Below are 22426 nucleotides of genomic sequence, written 5' to 3' on the forward strand. Positions count from 1 at the left end.
CCACGGTAAATTGTTTTCCTGCTATCGTAGTAAGAAGTGCCCCAGAACTTAAAAAAATCTCCTTTTGTGTTTAGCAAAACCGCTAAATCTATACAGGTTCCACAGAACATCAGGGTAAGTAAATGATGACAGAATAATAATTTTTGGGTGAGCTGTTCCTTTAAGATTATTTTTTTATTTTGTGGGTCTATTTAACAATCTATATTCACATTTGCACTGCAAAGACCTAAAGAACTTCAACACTATTGTTAAGCTGCTCTGAAAAAACTCTGAAAATGCTAATTCAGGTTGTTTCTGTGGTACATAACACCCACCAATCTAACTCTTCAATCTCAGAGACAAAGCAATGTGCCCACGTCCACAATTACCATCACCCACCAAAAGTCCTCAACAAAGCAAGCCGGAGAAAAGAGGTTGTAATTATGACTCAGTCGAGCAATTTTTTTCTATTTCATTTCATTCTTTCTAGATCTTTTAACAAAGCATTGCTGAAAGAGAAAGAAAGGTTTAGTTTTTAAGAACAACAACACTTTGTGGAAAGATGCTTGCCAATGTAAAGACTCCTTGACATTTTAACAAACATGGCGGCGCCCAGAACGCTAATAAAACTGTGGAAGTGCCTTTCTCTTCTGAATTTTTGTCCGGCATTAATCCACATAAAAGTCACAGGCAACAGGAGCTGGTTGGTCACTTGGTTTGTTTTTGTAGTGTTGTGATGAGCAACAGTGGCATGAAAACTAACAGTAACTGTGACAGTTCCCATCAGCCCAACAGCTTTGTCTACATGTGAGGATGTAGTTGTCTTTCAACTCAAGAGACATCGTTCAAGTGGCTTTTACAGCTCAGAATATTTGCTAAATTGAAAAAAATCGGGATACAAAAAGTTTTCACTATCTGGGTTGCCAAGTCTGTGGTTTCCGCTCAGAACTGAGCTCATTTTAAATTGTTGCCATGGGTTGTTTTTTCTCTTGCGGGTTTAAGATGAAGTTATTTATGAAAACAAAATTTATGATTTCTACTGTGCAGGGTTTCGGAAATAGTGTCTAATGCATAACAGCGACTGTAAAATATCTCTGCTGACCTTCTGAAACCTGGCATCTCCATATTTTGTCATTTTTATCTTTTGCTATAAATCATTATTTATAGTGTAATTTATGTTTGTCACTTGGTTGTGTTTCTTCCATTTCCATGAAAAACACAAAATTTGCAGGACAGCGACAATATGTGTTTTAAGAATGGGAGTGACATTAAAATGTTGGTATTTGGGCTGGGTCGTTGGGCTAGTTTTCATTGATCGTTGGGCTAGTTTTCATTGGTCGTTGGGCTTGTTACGCATGTCTGGCAACCCTGGTTCCGATCAAGCCAATACCTTGTGTTGAATGCACTGCTTTCTTCAGGCATTTTTCACCTCCTTGGATGGGATAAACCTACTAGTGATGCATTTACACTTGTTGTGGAGACATTCAAGATTTTCATTCTAACAGTAGGGAAGGAACGAAGACGGTCTTTATTAAATATTCAAAAAAATATGAAGTCATTTTCACAAGCTATGCTCAATACATTTTTACAAATAAATTACAAATGCCAAAACAGACAAGTGAGCATATCGACATGTTTATATTACCGGTAAGAACTGTATTTTCAATAGATTAAACTACAACATAATATTTTGTTTCCTTAAGGAATGTAAAACATGTCTTTGAATCAAACAATGAAAATGTGCACAAAACTATAAAGATGAAATACAATATAATTTAGACAAGACATTTTCTCCTTATGAAAATTTGCCCGGCTCGGTGAATCAAAGCATGTCAACACAGAGCATCGCAAATTCTTTGTCAAACCAGCAATACAAATGTAAAGCTACAGTACAGTGAAAGAGTTTTTACTTGTGTACTAGAAGTACACGTGTCGGTCAAACTCTAGATATAAGGCAGAAACATCAAACTGTTGTCTGTTCCAAACTCGGGTGGGCGGCATGATTATGGGATGTCACTATGATGCCGTCTCGACATCGCAAGCTGTGAGCTGTTCAGTCCAAGGCACGATAATCCGGTTTTAGTGCATTTGAATCTTTACACCTCCGCGTCCTCTATAGTGTGGGGATGGCAGCTTTATGGATACCTACGGCCGAGTCGTAAAAACAATCCTCATTAACTACAGAACCCAGACTTTGTACGCTGTAGTCCCTGGCCAGCAGGGTGTTCAAATCCAGACCTGTTGAATCGTCCAGCAACGTCACTTGACTGCCCTGAAGGCTGTTGGTGTTGCTTTGTGGTTCTTCTTCAAAGTTCAGTCTCTGGAGTTGAGCTTCCAGGGCGCTGGTCAGGGAACGCAATGTGGATCTCTTGTTGAGGGGAGGTTCTGTGCGAGCGTCATCATCGAGAAGTCTGGTCTCATCTGTTTGTGGTGGTATTCTCTGCCAGGTGTTTGTCCAAAGCGCTCCTGCGTGGTGTCTCCTGGGAAAGGTGAAGTTGGAATCTTTGAATCTTTTCTCGATTGTAGCGGTCCACTTGGCGTTCTCTCTCAGGAGACAGCGGATGGCCCTCACTGCGTTGACCTTGCTCTCTAGATTACTGTGTATCAGAAGACACAAACAAAGGATGAAATCTGAAGCTGAAATAAGTTATCCATAGTAAATAGGAAGGGGGGTGTAAACACAAAGTTTGTGGTTTAACAAAGATTTTCTTAAAGGAACAGTTCGACGGAATAAAATTTTTTCCATCACTTTCCATCATTTTTTTTTTAGATCCACTGATATATCGGATATATTGGTCACTAAAACCGATTAGTGCCGATATATCCTGTCAATCAATAGAGGTCAGGAATATATAATAAGTGTGTAGAAAATGTTACGAAACATCACCATTTTGATGTTCAATATTAAAAGTCTTCATATGAATTGATAACAATGAAAAGGTAAGAAATATTTGTTTAACTTCAAAATCGGTATCGGCAGATATCACTCTCAGTATCGGTGAAATTTAGTATCAGTGCATCTCTCATTTTCTTCAAAATGTTACCTGCTGCAGAGCTGAAACAACATCTCCGGTCTTCCCTCCAATTCAGATTTAGTGTGAACAACTTCCCAAACACAAGGGTTTTCAGATCCTGAGAGAGGAACGAGATGAACGTTTTAAAGCATGTTGAAACTTTAATAACCTACATAACATTATTTATCTTACTGAAGAAACCTCACATTCAGTGGAGGTCTCCATTTGTTTACATTTCAGTACGATGTTTCACACACTAACCTGCTGAATTACCAGGTCGGACCTGTAGGGACGATACAGGAATGAGCCAGCGGAATTTAAATGGATCCAAATCACCGGGCCGTGAAGAAGTCTAGTTAAAGAAAACCACAGGAAATCCTAAATTAGCAATCATACAAGTGCGTAATTAATCGATTAAAAAATAAATGTTTGTATTTCTATCTTATATGTGTTTGTGTGTATTTTTTGCCACAAAGATCCTTTTGTGAAACATGTAAAAGGTTCTTTAGGGAACCATTCAAACAAAAAACGTTCTTCTATGGCATCGTGAAGCACCTTTATTTTCAATAGTGTCTATATAAATGCACGCATATGCATGTGTATATGACAAATATTTACTTCAATAAATATACATTTGATTAAAATATAAAATTAATAAAGGCCTAAGGCATGAATATAAATATACATTACACATAATTCTTAAAAAGATAAATATATGTTTGTGTATTTATATATGCATATAAATTTACACGCCACACGCACATCTATCATATAAACCTAAACATTTATTTTGTAATCGATTATCCACGATTAATCGAGTTGACAGCACTAGATCCATATAAAAACATGCAGTCAACGTATTTCTCAGGAAAAACTCACCATTCTCTTCTTCAGCTTGCTGCTCTCCTGATACACTAAAATGAGCGCTCTCTTAAACACTGGAGAAACAGAACAACGTTACTGAGTCTTTCAATACAGTAGGGTAAAAGCAAAGTTTCCTACAGCTCAACGAGACGTGACTTACAGAAGAGGGTCAGTTCAGGGTCTTTTCTCATACGGCCCAATGAGGGCAGAGGATTCAGCCAACGTGCCGAGCTGTGAATGATGAACTCTCCCATAGAGATCTCTGTCACCTGACACACAACACACCGATTTAAATGTCACTTCCTAATCATTCCTAATTACAAATTGAAAACTAAAGTTCTTTATTGGGGACATTCGCAGATTCTCTTTGTTGGCTATTCAGTTTTAATTGCGTTAAAGGGACAGTACCCACAAAAAAGAAAATTCTCTCATCGTGTATTTTACAAATCTGCATCATTTGTTTGTTATGTTGAACACAATAGAAGATAACTGGAAGAATGTGGGAAACCAAACAGTTCTCGGGCACCATTGACTGCCATTGTAGTTTTACTTCCTACGATGTAAGTTAATAATGCCCCAGAACTGACTGTTTACAAATATTCCTCCGAATCTCTTCTTTTGTGTTTAGTGGAACAATAACATGCATAAAGAGATTTTTTGTGAACTATCCCTTTAAGAATTTGATCCACACTCTCTTAATGATAAATCTCCAAACTGAAAACCTTTCTCTTTCCCATTTCCGCCACGATATTTTATTGAAACTAAGCTAATGTTATTAGAAAAATGGGAAATCTACGCACCTCCTTCTCAGCGCTCTGCTCGGCCACTAGCTGGTCGAACACTGTGCCGTAGTCCTCATAGATCTTCTGCATCTCATTAATGTGAAGGGCCACCTTCTCCATAGCCTTCAATGCCTCTGTACACAGACACCAGAGAGAAAACAGGTCAAGTCAAGCCAACTTAAAAAAAGTAAACGAAAAATGAAATGGAAGCTTGTTTGTGGGCTGCTTTCGATAAAAGTGTCTGATAAACAAAAAATGACATGAAACTCACTCTTACATTAAGTCATTCATATTAAACACGAGTGAACTTGCATGAGTTGACACACCTGTGAGATGGTTGTGCTCATCACTGTCGGGGTTTGTAAGAGACACCAGCTCCCTCAGCAGCAGCGGGTACTTCAGGACCCTCTGCACAGGTTTGATGAGGTATGACTCCAGCGTGGACGAGTGCTGTTTGGTCGGGTTCCTCGCCTCCAAGAACTCTTTGAACGCCCGGTCTGTTTTTGCTGCGTTGCAGAAGAGAAAGAAAACATGAAATACAACAGGCGTGCTCTTAAAAAAGCCATCAGATGAGATAAATTGTGATGACGGAGAAAATGTTACCTCGTTCTAGAACTTTCTGCACCTTGATGTGGTTCGCACAGAAGCCGCTGTAAAGCTTAAAGTGATCGGCGTAGTTCAGGAACGATCCGCTCAGGGAGAAGAGAACTTTCTGTGAGATTGAAAGAGAACGATTAATGATGCGCCGCAGACATCAAATGCCGTTGAAATAAATCATTTAGATCTGGTTTTATTTTTTAGGTCACCTTGAGTTTCTCAGGGGTCACCAGTGTGTGGTAGTCTGGAGAGAAAGTTGTCCTCTCCTCTAGAGTTTGAAGAAAAACCTTCTGGAAGTCCAGCATCTCCGGCAGACTGCCGAACAGAGACTCCATCTACAGCAAGAGATCATACAAAACAAAATCAAGCACATGCAGGGGTTGCACATTTACAAATGAATTTTCATGACTGCTTTTGCAGTTCTTTATATCGATCTCATAGCTGGATTTCTAAAGCATTTCTTAACACAGTGTTGTCCTTATAGAATGGCGTGATGACTACTGTTAATAGGGCAGTGCCATAACAGATAAAAGCAGAATTTTACGATTAAAATATAATGAAATAATAATAATAATAATACGCAATAATAATTTGCAACGTTACTTAAGTTGTTTTGCGGTATTTGGTGAACAGACTTTTCAAACATTCGAAAGTTAATTAAAAAAAGAACTTTTCAAGCTTTGTTATTAAATAAAATATAGTATAGTATTTGTAAATGTATAGTATTTGTAAATTTACAGGAACAATAACAACACATTTAATAAAAAACGTTCCGAACCGAATTAAATACAACATTTCAAATTTTGTTATTAAATAACTTAAACAAAAATAATAATAAAAAATTATAGTATTTGCATGTTTACATGAGCAACCACAACAAATGTATTAATAAAAAGCTTTCCGAACTGAATTAGAAAACAACGGTTCAGAGTTTGTTAATAAATAAATATAAATAAAATAAAACAAATGGTATCTGCATGTTTACAGGGACAATCGTAACAAATGTAATAATAAAAAGCTTTCCGCTCAGAATTAAAAACAAATTTTCAAATGTTGTTATTAAATAAAATGAATAGTTTTCGCATATTTACCAGAACAATTATAAAGATGTTTTTAACTTTCTAAACGTAATTAAAAAAAACTTTGCCAACTTTGAAATGAAATAATAAAAATGAAATCAGGAACAATCCTTTGCTTTTATTTTGAATGATTTCTTGATAAAATTGAATGATTTAAGGCCTGAACACCCCAATTAAATTTTCCCTGATATTTTATATATTTCCCTGATGTTTTGTTTAGGCAGAGAAACATTCTGGACAGATGCGTTTAAACATAGAAGTTTAACTCCAAAACTGTACCTCATCGTGACTGAGAAAGGTTTCTCCTTGTAATGGATTCAGGTAAATGTCAAACAGAGATCCAAGGTCCTAAAAAATCACAGTATGAGTATAAATGCATGCACGTAAACGATAAACACTCTCAATTGGCGTTCTTGGTTGAACAGAGGCTGAATCTGTACCTTCACGTAGGATTTTTCTGTGTCCACCAGCTCCTGAATCACCATGCTCAAGCGCTCTGTGACAGACATGTGACGGGGGGAGGATCTGCTGTGGCCGTTCTCAGTGGAGTAAGGGTTCCTGTGGACCTCCGGCACGAGGACGGAGACCTCGGGGAACGTCTGATAGAAGTTACACACCATCTCTGGGTTCTACAAGGAGAAAGATTTTTGTAGTATCATTGCATTCCTTGACATGTTTGTATTCATTTAGAGATCAGGGGCTGGCTCGTCTTCGGGGGGACACCTGGGAACATTTGTTCGTTGTCTGAATTTCACTTTGATTGCTGCTCGCTCGTAGCACACAAACATCTGGGTTAGGACACAAATGACCTGGTCCTGAATCAGTCCATTTCAAATCAACACTGCTGGATAAAACCACTAGAGGCTAAACTACAAGCATCAGTGTCTGTGTGTTAAACGCAGACCACTGAAAGGCAATAAGGCTTTATCTCTAGAGCACATGTGGTGTGTTCGGCCTCGGCACGGGGGGCGTGAAACACAGCTTCAACGGTGAAAATTCCAGCCATTTGTCATCGTAATCTATGCTGTCAGAGTGTAATAAAGTGCTGACAAACTGATGAATCCCTCCGGGCGGCTCTGTGGAGCTGCTCTCAACACACAGACGATGGAAAATGTATTACACAGAAAACATATTATCGTGTGGGTTGATCTCATGTATAATGAAGAGCACCTGTAAGTGTTGTGATGTTAAAGATGAGTGTGTTTTCAGGGTGAACATTTATCTGCTGTGATAACATAGAAATTGTGTTAACCTTGAAATTATTGACACACACCAGAATTGCAAAATGTGTTAAATAGCCCAAGGTCTCGGTTTTCACTTAGTAAAGCACACTTCAAACAACTACAGGATATATAACACTGTGGGCTACAGTTCATAGTTTATATTTTTATTGAATAGTAGTTTAGTGGCCAAAATGTATATAATCAAAATACTGTAGATGGTGTTACATCACAAAGTAAAAAATATTTTTGCATTTACAGTTTCGCTTTTTCTGTGTAGATAGACAGGAAATGTTGTGTCTGTTTTATTGAGTGAATATGAACTAGTTTTCTTTGCAGTATTTGAGGTCTGAAAAATACAGAGCATATTTTCCGATATTTTCGACTGTTTCTCCAGTTTTCCTTTTCCGCAAATGAATACAAATTGAAGCAATATTTTCAATTGAAATTTGGAGAAATATTGCTAGCAGATCACATGATGAAACAAATATTATAATTTTACCTAAACGCTTGTAAATAGTAAATTCAGAAAAACGGAAAATAATTTTGAAATGGTCTCTTATTTCTGCGGCTAAACATTATGCCACACGTCTCATATTTGAATGGTTTAATCCGTACACGGGTTGTGGCGAAGGGGGCATCATAATGGAATTATGCTTAGGGCACCAAAAAAGCTAGCAGCGCCACTGCTGTATATATTATATTTATTTCTGTTAATATGTATTTATATTTTTTGTTATTAGGGCTGTCACCGTTTACGCATTATCGCATGCGATACATTTTTTTAGATTAACGCGTTGAAATATGTTACGCAGTTAACACAGCATCCGTTTATTTTGTAATAATTTGTCCAGCGTTAAATTATATATTCACGTTCTTATGTATGTTAAGGCTATCACTTAAACACGATTTGAAACAATTGCTTTGACGCGTTCAGCATAGATAGACAGCTTCAAGCTGTTAAATAAAATCATATTCCGTATTCTTAAATCTGCTGCTGTGACAAAAGAAAAGAAGAATTCAATGGGTTTTGTAGCTTTAATTCTGGATTTAATTTGAATTTAGCATTAAGCTCTTAACTGGCGCAGCCCTTTTTGAGTCTCTACACATGGAAATGCACTGTTGGCTGTAAAATGGCTGTAACTCTTTGTCAATTAACAGACACAAATAAAAAATTTAATGTAAACAAGACAAGAAATTAATATGAAACTATATTTTTGACGCACCGATTTATGAATCTAGTAAAATGTATGAATCAATTACTCTTCCTATTCTATAAAACACTGATCAAATATTTTTTCTTGATTCTTAGACCTTTCCAACGATATGATGTTCGTCATGATGAGATAAGATCATGCAAAGCATTGAAGTAAATGTAAGCGTTCCGTTGGCAGTACTTATTTTTGATATACACCCCTGACATTTATGAATCAATTACACTTCCTACGTACTTGATTTGATAAAACAATGATGAAATGTGTATTCAAGAGTCTCAGACCTTTATATAGCTTGTCATGATTAGATCAGAATTCCCATGTGTTTGTCCCGTGTACGGGACTGTGACAATTGAAAAATATAACCTCTTCCTACATACATTATTCTTTAAAACTGTGATGAAATATGTTTCCAGCGATATAAGGTTGGTCACAATAAGATAAGAATTCACATGCCAAATCTTGAAGTAAATCAGCTGGGATGGCGTCAGTCAAGCAAAGTGCTGAGAACTTCGATTTCTGTATATTTCCTGCCTGTTAGACATGATAGCTCTCAGTTAAACTGTACTTCAATGTTAAATGTTAAAATAAAGAAACAGAATACATTTAATGGAGACATCAGATGCTATATTATATTAGATATATTAGAATGTTGACTTTCATTCATAAAATGATGTTGTTAAAGACATCTGTTGTTTCTATACATTCATTTAGAGATTACATTTGAAATGATCAGAATATAATAGTATATTTATAAACATTAATGTTATGTGCGACTAATTGTGATTAAAATAATTATTTATAATCGATTGACAGGACTAGCATTTTAATTTGATTATAAATAATAAAATATATAACTTTCAGAGGTTTTGAGAGGAAAATAATAATAATGATTTCTGCAAAAACGTGATCAGTGTGAACACTACACAAGCAACAAATCTGACACAGACACACTGTAAATCTAAAAACAAAGCAGTCATTTACACAAACTTGAAATGATTTAAATTATACATTTATGCACTTTGTTGGAAAATAACGTTTTCAGCAGCATTTTAATTTTCCTGTCCATAAAAGGGTCATGAAGAGATCATCAGCACATTAACAAGTTGATGTGCCCATAGTAGCTTAACAGCATTGAAATATTAACAATATAGCAATGCCCTCTCGTCCCATATGGCTGAAATATCCTATATAATATATTTTCTCATTTCCTCATATTTCTAAATATTCAAATGTCACTATACCAAAGATCTGCAATATAATGATACATCAAAGATAAATGCCAACTGAGAAAGACCGAGAAATGTTTTCAGTACCAGCGAGACGCGCTCACACGCCAAACACGATCTCATGAAATCCAGCAGCCTCGCCAGCGTGTTCTTCAGCATCTCATGGAGCGACGGCAGCGAGAAGAGGAAAATATATTCCTCTTCATCTTCTACACTTTACTGACCCACAGCCAACACATGACCTCTGACCTCTCTTCTATAAATGTACAACACTACATTACACATTGACTCAAATCATTCGATCCACTGCAGGTGCGTTCTAATCTCTCTGACACTTTTTCTGAGACGTGCGTCTCAGCGTAAGCCTGGATTTATAGTCTAAGTGGCCATATGCTGCTTTGTTACGTGCCCCCCATCAAGCATTTCAATGTAGACATTGAATTTTGTCACTGTACACATAACAAACAAAACTGAAACTTACAGGAAACGTGTAGACCTTTAATCTGAGAAAATGTCATGTGTTGCTAAGAGCTCTGGAATTCAGTTGAGCACCCGCCACGTGACCTCACAACAAACACCAGGCGATCTCTCAACACAAGCAGCTCACACCTCTTAAATCTCTGACAGCACGGCTACACACATTCCCCACGCTTACCTTTCTGCCGCCCTCAGCCTTATCGCTCCCCTCCTCCAAACCGGGCGCCACGGAGCCGTCGGGACCGTCCCGCTCCCGTGATGCATCTGATGGGGAGAGAGAGGTGGAGGAGATGTTGTTGAAAGAGTGGTTTGTACGTGAAGTGAGATGAATTGTGATCAACACAGATGACTCTAATATAATGGACAGACTCGCCGCAGGCTGACCCGTACGTGAATCTGACCTTTATTAACAGCCATTGATCTGATCTCACTAACAGCAGGAGCAATTTAGACGACCTTTGAAGTTGCTCCAGGACCTGATCCGTTTATTTCATGTGTTTGGAAGCTGATAAAACTGATAACACACCACTCATTCGGCTAGTCATCTTTACTGGTGCAGTTTAGTAATAATACACAAATAAATGAGTGCTGTCAAATCGATTAATCGCAATAATCATGATTAATCGATTCCAAGATAAATGTTTGTGTTTATATAATACAGATGTGTGTAGCGTGAAAATACAAATATTTACATAAAATGACTTATTATATATTACTTATACTCATAACATGTATGTTTGTGTATTTATCTATACAAATACGTTTCATTTGGAATCCATTAATAGCAATAAATCGATTTAACACAACTAAAATAAATGATTACTTAAATTATATTTAATTATCTAAACAATACCGTGCATGCCTTATTAATAACTTATATAAGGTTATATTTACAAACAACCAAACTGCATGTTTATTTTAGGTTAGGATTCTTAGGATAACATTATTTTCATTTGAGTTTATCTTATTAAAATGAATGTAAAAAGAACACTCGAATCCCATTCCCAACTCTATTTTTGTGATGGCAAAAAGGCCCTGCGGTGTAATCGTTCTGGGCATTTTGACAACATCATGCTGTGAAACATGCCATCCATCATTAGGTTCTCATCGTAAAGACAGCAGACGCTTTTCATTTTATTGTTTGCTGTATGCTCGAGAGGCAAGAGATGCCTGGAGCTACCCACGACCTCTGCTTCTTCAACGCTGCAACTACACAAACAATTCTTTATTCTGGTCTTTCCTAAACTTGAACATATTTGGAAGAGCCACGTCCATTTAAAGTGAACCGACCATGCCCACCATTATATTTTTTAACTAGGTGAATAGTAAATGCATCTTTCGAAAAACTGTTTATCTAAAACACTGGAGCAGAAATCCTCAGATCATATGCTTTAAATGAATCAAATTGATATAAAGTCAGACAGATTCCCGATGAGAATGCTGCCCCCTGCTGGCCATATGAGGTTAGTGCAAAGGAGGGACGAACAGGATCTGTGTACATGTTAACATCACATGTATAAGAGAGATCAGATTTGCTGTCTTACCTGTGGTCAACTGCTCCGTGTGAATGATGTCACACTGAGGAGGTGGGGCATGATCAGGGTCACCGAGGTCACAGTCAGGCCAGGTGGAGCTCTGGTTGTTCTCCTCACGTCTGAGGACCAGACGGAGTTCCTGATGGCTGAAGAGGCTCTGCATGAGGCCGAGGTCGAGAGATGCCACGCTTGTGCTGTTAAGAATCAAGATCTCATCTCCCGCTTTGAGACCTACGGAGGAAATCCATATCATGCAAATCAATCCAAATCGGACAATTATTCAGAAGCGTATAGATCCAAAGGAAATGTGTAAACGTTACCTTCGCCGAATGCCAGGCCATCAGGATTAACCTCGCTCACGTAGACATGACTCCTCCTGGCACCGTCCACGTGACCCGTGACCGCAAAACCTGCAGAGGGCCGTCAGATTATAACAAAGTAGCTGGAATTCCTTATTTTTTTTTGTTTTTGGAATGCCATGAACTCAACAAAATGATCCCAACCTATTCATTTTGTGTGAAATATTGCTTTAAGCGTGACAGATACGTGACAATTGTACTGTAACTCACCAAAGTCAACGGTTATGTCAGGACGGGACATGTTTAGGGTAAACACATTGAAAGGCCAAACTTCGAGTTCATCATAGACCTGTTGTCAAACCAGAGCGTACACAAAAGTAAATACGATTGAAGATCTCAATATCAACTGAAACATTTCTCTTCCAATTGATCCAAATCCAGTTTATCTCACCAGGTTTTTCAACAGCTGTGTAGGTGCTGGACTGCTTCTCTCCACACCTCCACCCAAATGTCTCGTCATGTACAGAGAGTGCTGCGCTGGATCCAAGTGCTTAACCTACCAGAGATATTAACATTTAAACTACCGCCTGCCGAAATCTCAGACTGTATAAACTCTACTTGTTCACAATAGGCCAGTTTAGAGTCAACTTGTGACTACCTTGCATGCGCAGAAGAGAACGTCGGTGACTAGAGAGTCCTGTTTGATGGGCACGTTGATGATCTGACTGTCGGGCATCAGCAAACATGGCCGACTCTCCGGTGTACAGTCCCACAGATGGCCTTCAGATGGCGCTGTGGGATATGATTTGGTGAAGACGTCCAGCCTTTGCTGATGAAGCCAATGGATAGACGAATACAAAAATAGAACCAATATATCAACCATGTTATAGTGCAGATAGTATAGTTATATCTAAATCAAGTACAGCTTCGGTACATTTACATGCTATCATTCAACAGACACTTTAATCCAAAGCAATTTAGAAATGAGGGAGCATTTCACATTTAAGCATCATGATAAGCAGCATTATTAATTCACTTTCACGTTAAAGATAAATAAAACAATTGTGTAAAAAGAGTTTACAACTGTCGCACCTGTACGCTTTATAAATCGAGCTGTTAGGAATGATTTAACACCCAATGTCAGCTTGGTGTTATTTGACTTACGTAAATAGAAGTACACAAAATAACGTGCAATTTCATGTTTCAAACAGAGATGGCGATATAGAGGCAAAGGTTCTGTGTTGTGGCTTGCAATACAATTACACTGAAACGAAGACCCTCCCTTATTTCTGAACAGCGTTATGTCCACAGATTAGCTGTTTGTTGTGACAGATGTGTGTGTTGAATGCAGTAAAAGAGGAACGTGCCCCCATTCACAGAATAAGTGTCAAAGAGATCCATCTTAGTACTGCTGACACCCGGGTTTGACCCCAGGGCAGCACAGAACAACAAAACCCAAGAGAAAGTTTGAAGTGTGAATACTTTTTTGTCAGCAAAAAGCAGCTGTAAATATACAATAACAGGGTTTCCTGTGAGAAAAGTCTTGACAGGCTCTAAACATATTCCCTAATTTATGGAGACCAATGGAGTGGTGCGCCTGCACAACACAAGCTGACATCGGGTCATTTGGACAAAAACTTTATTTTGGTTTACCTCAGAGCTGCTTTGCCTGCATGGATGACCAACTGATCCAGAAGAACATCCCTCAAATATCTGCATCACACGGAGAGAGAGAAAACGAGAGAGAGAGAGGGAAACATACAGTACACATTAGAAGACACACAGAAAGGCATCAACGCTTAAAAAAGCATCATGTTTCTATCTTTGTTTTAATTAGAGACCGTCCATATGAGGCGCCGGCTTTGATACTATTCTGATTGTAGATCTCACCAGAAATAACCGTGAGGTTTGCTCGGAAATAATAAGAGGTCTGGGTGAAATTATAGATCTATAAGAGCAGACAGATGGATGGGCTTTAATCATCAGGTCGGGATGGAGTCACAGCATGGCCTCAACCGACACGCCAATACATTCTCCATTATCTGTTGAACGTGACTGCTTTGCCTATGCCAACAGTTGTCATGGATGTGTTCTACATTAATAAATATATATGGGTCAAATGTGAGCAACAAAATGTTGGGGTCAATTCTCCAATGAGCTAAATAATGCAGCATACGCACTAACTTTTGGTGAAATCAATCATATTGATTCTATCCTGGGCTGAATGGCATTCTGGGACGACACAAACCGTAACTATAATTCTCCCTTGAAACTTGGCCAAAATGATGGATATAAAGTTGCGTATTTCTTTTGCAACTGGTATTGTTACAATATGCAATTCCCATATAACAGTAGCAGTTCAACCCCCGAGGTCTTGATCTATTTGCCTGAAGAATCGTAACCCTTTGGAAACAATCCTGAGTTCCCCCGTTACCCTGCTTTGCAGCTCGAGATGGTACATACATGTATGCTGGGAGAACCTTGCGATCTCACATCGCCAGCTGTCTCTTCTCTCAGAGCGCTCGCAGCTTGCAACAATCAACCACATGCAGTTTATGGTAATTCCCGTCTTTGGTAGCATGCGCTATTACGGACTGTTTTCAGCAGATTAGGTCCATTTAAGGCCGAAACATTATGAGGCTGGAACCACTGAGCCATTGCCTCTGATCTCATGTGAGATGGTCTACGCAATGGTGAATGTTGAGCTGACAGAGGAGGAGCGCCTATCCGGACTAAAATACAAGAACTGAGAGTATTTCGAAAACAGCCCCTGGACACTCTGACGGGTGAAGGAACAGGGCCACTGTGTGTTTTCCTGCCATTTGACCTCTAGGGAAAGCTTTGATGAGCGTGTCAGCGGTTGTTTGTGTATCGGGGGGACTGCGAAAGTGTTTCCCACCCTGACACCTGTGAGCAGCATTAACATGTTGTTGAGAGAAAATGAGTAAAACAGGCTTGTGTCGTAAAGCGCTCGGTTCTCCACCTGCCTCGAGCAACAGGCTCTCAATCTAACATCACACTTCTTAAAATGTATAAAAGCCTAAAAGTTTTGTTAAAGCAAAAGTGCCTAGTTTTTTTGTTAGAATTTATATATCAAACTATAAAAAGACAAGCTGACCCCCTCTTGGGTCCATTTTGGGGTCTATAATTTCTTATACAGGAACTCTGTTCAGGTGACGAAGCAAAAAAATGCTATCCTGCCTGTTTTATAACGCTACAGAATAGAGATGTGCCGATATATCGGCCAATAATTGGTATCGGTCGATAAAAGCAAATTTTCACACTAGTGAACTATAGTTTAAAAACAGGTGATGTCCTGTCGATCAAACATCACCAGTTTGATGTTCAATATTATTAGTCAAAATTTGTCAGAAAGTTAAGAAATAATCATTTAATCTTCAGATTCAGTATTCACAGATATCACCCTGAATATTCGGCCATCTGTATCGGTGGAGAAATCTTTCGGTATCGGTGCTTCTCTGCGACAAAACTTTAATTGTTAGGTGGTACTAAGAAAGTGTATAATTGTTAAATTTTTATGACATAGAGCCACTCAACCAAAAGGTTTAGGTGACAAAAGGTGTAAACTTTACTTCTTACCTATATGCTGACAGTATTAGTTTAACAGAAATATAGTATGTGGAAAAATGCCTCATCTTCAGTCTTACCTGTGACAGGGACTGTCTCTTTTCACGGTTGCGCTTGGTCAGACTGTCCAATCCCTTTTGTGAAGAAAACAGGAGTCCGCGTTTGTTCCTCATCGCTCGAGGCTGAGAGCGTGAGCGTCTCCTCAGGGTCGCCTCATCACGAGTGCATATCTGCACAAACACACGCACATACTTCTTAATATTTCCCAGAATATCAATGGTGTCTAACGTCATTTTTCTGGTAAACCCTGTTTTAATGAGATCTCTTCAAGAAATGCATTTGATTGGTCCGTACCAGCGCGTGGAAAGACGAGACGGAGAAGATTCCCAGACGTCCCAGCACCATTTTAGACGGCCGCCCAGAGGAGGCCAGCAGGCCTTTTGGGTTGGGAAGCTCAGTGCCCTGTAGACTAGACAGGTAACAGCGCATGCGGTAGAGATCGAGGTTGAACTTTTCCAGGTTCTGTTCCCATTGGAGGATCTGTGAATGATAGAAATGTCATTTTTAATTACAAAAGGAAATAAAGAAACGTAGAAAAAATTAAAGCATTTCAGAGTGGTGGAGGTCAAGAAGCACAATACTGTCTGTAACAGGGTTGAAGTCAAATGATGCTAAGCTGAAATATCAATCTTTATAATAATCTTACAGTTGCGAATAAAAGAAGACTTTTTCGAACATTGATTTTTAGTCATTTTTTAAACTAAATAAGTTACTGAAAACAGTTTTAACAGTCCATGTGTGCAGGTACCCATTTGGATGCAGATTTACGCTGAGCCTCTGTTTCCTGGCTCCATTCAAAATTGACATCAATCATCTAATTGCCCAATTTAGAAAAGCACTCATCTGAATGGCTCAGTATGTCCTTTAATCTTTAAACACAAACCACACACTTACCTGTAAGCATCTACACACAAACACATCCGTTTTGGCCTCACCTGGCTCTCAATAGCCTTTCTGTTCTTCTGGTCGCTGATGACGGACATCTGCAGCTCAGCCATCTTCTTCATTTTGCCGTCCATGTCGATCTTCTGCAGCAGGGCTCTGCTCTCATTCTCCAGGAGACGCACAGTGTCTTCCTTCCCCTGACGCTTGGCTAGATGTGACGCACTGGCCGAGTGGATGGCCGTCACCCAGTTCTCCAGGTCTGTCTGGTTTGCAGCCTGCGGAAGAGAGGTGGGCCATGAACTGTTGCGTGTGCTTTGCTAATTGACGTTAAGTGTACAGTCTACTACAACACAGCTAAACCATAATGTGTTAAGACTGGCCAAGATGAGAACTTGGTCAGGTAAGCAGCGCGAACAGCACATAAATCCATTGAGAAAAACTCATTGAACCCCAATGGCCTGTGAAAGTGGAATATATTACTACACAACATTATGAAAACTTATTCTATAAAAACATTATTCCGACATCAAAGCTGGAAAAAGTTACACAAACTCTCCGAAGCACATGTGAGGACATGCTTTTTTTAAACGTGACTCTGAAAGAAAATGTCTGGACAGGAGTCTTACCACAAACAGTTATTCTGAGTCAGAGGAACAACGGTTATAATATAAAGCATGGCTGGCCTTTCTGAACTCAAAACTGACCGCATGAAGAGCATGCACTTAAAGTGAATACAGTTTTCTCTTCTAGTTTCCAAAATGTCAAACATGATCTATTAAAAAGAAACTTGCCTCTACAAATGTCCTTTTTAGGGATTAAAAACATGGTCTGATATCCCATTAACGTAACGGTCTAAAAATATTAATACCAAAGCATTTTTCGCAAAAAATAAATAAATGAAGCCATTGTGTCTAAGCAAGCTTATAATCATCATTCATTGTTGATTCACGTTATTGAAGTATATTTTTATAGATGTGAAAAACTACCTGTATTGGTAAGGATAATCAATATTGTGATGTAGATTAAAGTATAAGTATATTACTCCGGTTAAAGTATAACACATCAAGCACTCAGACATAGCATCACGGTAATGAGATACAGTATTTAGCATAAATGTAAATACAAAAATAATGTATTATTTTGTTAAAATTATTCTTTGTCTATGTTGGAGAACACGAATATCTTTACTATGATAATTTATTGGTTCGTGAATTTTGTTTTATATTTAAAATCATTACTTCCATTTCAATGGTTTCGTGAAAATGACCCCGTTTTCTATATGAAAATCCAAATCGACCACAACAAAAAATACATGTCCTACCCAGATACTACCAAATTTTTGCAATACTGTTACGTATATGAAAACTATCACACACCTGGAAGAGATAAACATCTCCATAGGCGTTACTGAGGCAGAAGACATTCTCTTTCTTGGGATGCTCAGGGACTGCCTGCACAATACTGTCTTCAGCCAGAACCGCATAACGTGGTGAACATTCCTGTTCTGGAGAGGTCTTTCCATTGGATTCGCCTAACAAAAGTGTACACCCTGCAGGACACGAAAAGGCACACTTGAGCAATACAATAGAGCAACATTTTGAAATAAAGGCACAGAATATTTTGAACTACAAACCATTTTAAACACATTCTCAACATTCTCTGAAAAAAGGCACATCAAAATGTCTTACCTTTGAGCGTGACCCAATACTGCCTCCACTTGCGTCTCGCTACCAGCTCCAGTTTGCGGTCCTTGTGGAGGGTAATGAGAGGCTTAAAACCCAACCAGCCAGCCCTCCGCACAACTCCCTGCTCCTTCTCAAACAGGAAGTCCATTTGCTCCAAAGAGCCCATTGAGCCGCTGCTGCTCTCCCCTTGCTCCCCCTCAGCCTCCCAGACCTGAAGTCCATCGGCTGTTCCACTGCTGCTTCCCGTCTCCAGCCCCTGCATGAAGTTCTCATAGATGTTCTGCCTCAGAGCAGCACCCTGGTTCTGATGCCCAAGTGGTCCTGTTAAGGACCCCGAACTCTCTAGCTGTGCCTGGGAGGATATGGGGTTCCAAAATGGTCTGGATTCCTCGGCTTCTCCGTTGAAAACATCTGAAAAGTTCAGAGTGCTTGGTTCCTGAAGTTAAAGAGGGCAAGTGGTAACATGGTTAAGACAATGTTGTAAAGACGTTCACAATATTCGCAACAATACAACAGTTAATGACAGTTTGTCTATTGAGTATGATAACATCTGCGTAATTACAACCAATAGCAGTTAAGCAGGAAGGTCTGCAGTGGTCAAAGCCACACAATTATTCCCTTATCTGCCAAGAGAATCAATATTATTTTCTCACCTGCAATCTTGGCTTTTTCCTACTCAAACTTCCCGTCCAATCGCTGAGGCGGCGGATGCGACTCTTCAGTGAGTCCTTCCTCGTGTTCCCGTCAGGAACCGATTTTCTGCAGGGTAATGTAAGGGAGGTGTAATGCTGGACTTCCTGAGTGTCCTCTCGGGAACTTGAATCCAGAGTAGAGGTCAGTGAGGCTTGAAATTGACGAGTGTCCTGGAGACGATCTGTGGTTGGAATGCCGGCAGTAGGGAATGGCACCGTCACGTTAGGATTCGTGTAGAGGTCAGACAACCCATTCTGTTCTAAATGCAGAAGGACTGAATCCCCAATGCCACTGTCCTCTTCAGCGCGGTAGGTGTTGTATTCGTTACTATTGCAGTCGCTGCTTGCATACTGACTGCCTGTGGTTTGGCAGGTGAGTCCACCCATATGGTTCTCAGGCTGTTCTGCAGAAAAGCCACTGTAAGATCCAAAATCAACCGTACGTGTGGATGATAGTGTTGTATAACCACTGCTGTTGTCTGAAGGCTGGTTGTTGGTAAAAACGTTGTCGCAAAGCTCCGTCCCATTCCCCCAAGGTGAGTCATACCATGATTCCTCAGAGCTGAGAGAGCTCCCATTACTGGCCCTCTGGGTAACATCAACAGGTCCACTGGGACGACCACCCAGCTCACTGTTCTGCTCCCGTCGGGCCTTAGTAAACTCCACTCTCAGACTCCCGTCCTCTCTGAAAAGTACTTTGGGGCTGCTTTTAATCTCAGGTAGATCAGAGCTCATTCTTCTTATAGGAGCCTGAAGGCTGCACCCACCAGTATGCTGTGGGTAGCCTACAAAGAAACCATTTCCCTGGAATAAAATGTTGTCATAGTCCCGGTGGCTTTTGGTGTGTAATTTGTCGTCAGCTCCCCCTTTGATGCAGTCATAATGGCGGGAGATGTAAGGTTGACTGTTCTTGTGTGATGAAACACCATTTTTGGCTTTGTATCCAGGGGTCCTCCACCAAGTGTGCGGGGAGAGGACATCTTCTTTATGCGGGTGCAGCTTCAATGAGCCGGACTTGCCCTTACCTGGGATGATGAAACTGCTGTACTGACTATCTGTGTTGCCCATTCTGATCTGTATGGAAAAAAGACAATAAAACAATTTACGCATTTATCAATCAATCCTTCTAATCTATCAAATATTACTACCAAAGTGCATAAAACGTGTTATCCATTTATTGTGGTTACTATGGTATCCATCTTTTAAAGAATGCCATAGTATTTCCATCCCCAAAAGATCTGTTGACGCATACATTTAGGACAAATGTAATATTTTGTGACCTGTTGTAAAGGCAGTTCACAGAGCAGATAAGACTATTCCGGCATATTCCTTTCTGATGCGTCCTCTTTTCCTTCTCTTCTCTACGGCTGACTACTCTCCGCTCCGGCGCAGCATCTGACCCTTACTGAGACCCTCCTTCTTTCAATGTCTCTCTAACACAGCTGTTGCTCTTGCTCTCCATCGCTCATCTGCGGAGAAACAGAGGAAGGGAGGAGTATGTGTCAGGAACACACAGCCAGCTCTTGTGTGGAGCACAGTCTGCAGTGGGAAGTCCCACCCCCAAACTTAAACAACCCTCAAGCTTCTTTCCTGCTGCCACATTCCATGACGTAGCCTTGCAAGGCATTACAAGGGCAGACTTGATACAACCCCACTGTTTATTTTGAGGCTAGGAAATTCCTCACGATTTTCCTTCGTTTTTTTATGGTCAGAGCCATAATGATCCCTCCGAGTAACGTGTTCGGACTGTACGTAAAATTCTCTGACTATGTTTGTGGTACTGTAAAATTGTTTGGTCTCGAAGAGATTTCATGAAAAAATCCCAAATCGAATTAGCAGAATTACATTAGTAGCTTGGGAATTCTCATATCCTGTTAACTTTATTAAAGGGTTAGGGGTAAGAACAGACTTAAGCTTAGTTGTTTAAAAGCAGTACACTCTGGGCAGCCTATCTAGTGGCATTCTCACATTTATTGGACACAAGTTATTAAATTGTATAAAATATATTATATGTAGACATCTGTTGGGGGTTGACTACAAAAGTCATCCATGACCTTTAGACCCTGAGTGAGCACTGGATGCCGCCGAGACAACTTTCATTCACAGGCAACACGTCAATGAAGTGAGGGACGGCGACTTTTGAGATGCAGCAGGGAGACGGGTGGCTGCTTCATTATGATAAGTGCCAGCAGGCAGTGTGACATTATGCTTTAAACACTGTGGCTTTGTAAGAGCAGGAACATAGAAGCAGCCAATACGCTTGGTCCGTTTCAGACGCCGGGCCGTTGAGGGCTGAACCAGGGCATTGTGGGATGTGTGTGCCGTCCCATTCAGAAAAGATGATCTGAATGGCAGTCGCTCACATTGTGCATCTTTCTTTGTGTCACACTGGCCATCTGCTGCCCCACGGAGTGAGATCAGTCACCCCCCTGCGCAATTCACTCAGCCCGAACGAAACATAAGAGCATGCCAAACTTTACTAGAACGCAACAAGATGGGCCATGTGATGAGTCAGACACTTGTTGAAGGATGCCTGGGAGTGCGTGTGTATTGTTATGTATAGGTATTTCCATCTGCGCTTGGCACTGAGTATCACAGGCTTTCAGACTTTTAATCTGTGGCGCTACACTACACTTACCCGTCACTATTTCTACCTATTCGTAAATCAATTTTAAATGTCTTTTTTTCTTTGGAACACAAAGCTTTGCATTACAACTCACTTTAATGCTCAAAATGTTGGAGTTGGAGTCTATGCGGCTTGATGACCATTTTCCATATACTAAGATAGGGTTTGATGAAAAAACTGATGCAATGGATTTTAAATCATTAAATATATTTCGTGGCAAAACTGTGAGCCCATGCGGGTAACGTAAAACTTCAAGGTCGTTCTCCCAAGCTGACAAAATATTTTCTAATAACGCTTTGTTAACATTACCATTTAGATCTAAAAATAATTATTTTATTTTTTATCGAACAATGAAAAATAGCAGGGATTTTTATAACATTATAACATTATGACATATAAAAAAGCAAATGCTTTGTGAGCAAACATTGAGAGAACTTTGAGAAAACTTAAGACAGAACGCTAGTTCTGAGAACGTTTCCTGTTAGCTAAATCAAACCAATAAGGGAGTTTAGCAGCCTACTATGAGACGCATGCACACCCACAAATATAACACCCAGAAAACAGTGATTTAACAGTGATGTCTGCCAGGCTGAAGGCATTA

General features: G+C 39.6%; 1 protein-coding gene across 2 annotated transcripts; it reads right to left on the bottom strand.

Annotated features, from left to right (window-relative positions):
* Window positions 1-1479: 1479 nt before the first annotated feature.
* On the bottom strand, window positions 1480-20669 carry tiam2b (TIAM Rac1 associated GEF 2b). 2 transcript variants are annotated; one of them, XM_079474193.1, is made up of 26 exons: window positions 20480-20620; window positions 19161-20273; window positions 18511-18943; window positions 18199-18371; window positions 16873-17097; window positions 16232-16417; window positions 15958-16107; window positions 13943-14002; window positions 12948-13118; window positions 12741-12845; window positions 12560-12638; window positions 12311-12400; window positions 12000-12221; window positions 10634-10719; window positions 6756-6944; window positions 6595-6663; window positions 5446-5571; window positions 5243-5351; window positions 4966-5145; window positions 4658-4773; window positions 4018-4126; window positions 3873-3931; window positions 3255-3345; window positions 3024-3111; window positions 2218-2576; window positions 1489-2124 (listed from the first exon to the last, which is right to left on the bottom strand). In XM_079474193.1, exons 2-26 carry the CDS (start codon window positions 20265-20267, stop codon window positions 2093-2095), a joined length of 4614 nt encoding a protein of 1537 aa, XP_079330319.1. In that variant the 5' UTR covers window positions 20268-20273; window positions 20480-20620; the 3' UTR covers window positions 1489-2092. The 2 variants fall into 2 exon arrangements, with proteins under 2 accessions (XP_079330318.1, XP_079330319.1); XM_079474192.1 differs by having other exon boundaries at window positions 1480-2576; window positions 20480-20669.
* Window positions 20670-22426: the final 1757 nt, after the last annotated feature.

Source organism: Barbatula barbatula (assembly GCF_947034865.1).
Source record: "Barbatula barbatula genome assembly, chromosome: 15".
Taxonomy (NCBI): domain Eukaryota; kingdom Metazoa; phylum Chordata; class Actinopteri; order Cypriniformes; family Nemacheilidae; genus Barbatula; species Barbatula barbatula.

Bases quoted from the DNA above. Each gene is read 5' to 3' on its own strand.
- tiam2b (XM_079474192.1), bottom strand. From the start codon at position 20,267: ATGGGCAACACAGATAGTCAGTACAGCAGTTTCATCATCCCAGGTAAG. The intron at 12,222-12,310 runs GTAACGTTTACA...TTTCCTCCGTAG, and splicing joins TGGCCTGGCATTCGGCGAAG to GTCTCAAAGCGGGAGATGAG. The intron at 4,774-4,965 runs GTGTGTCAACTC...GTCTGTGTACAG, and splicing joins TGAGCACAACCATCTCACAG to AGGCATTGAAGGCTATGGAG.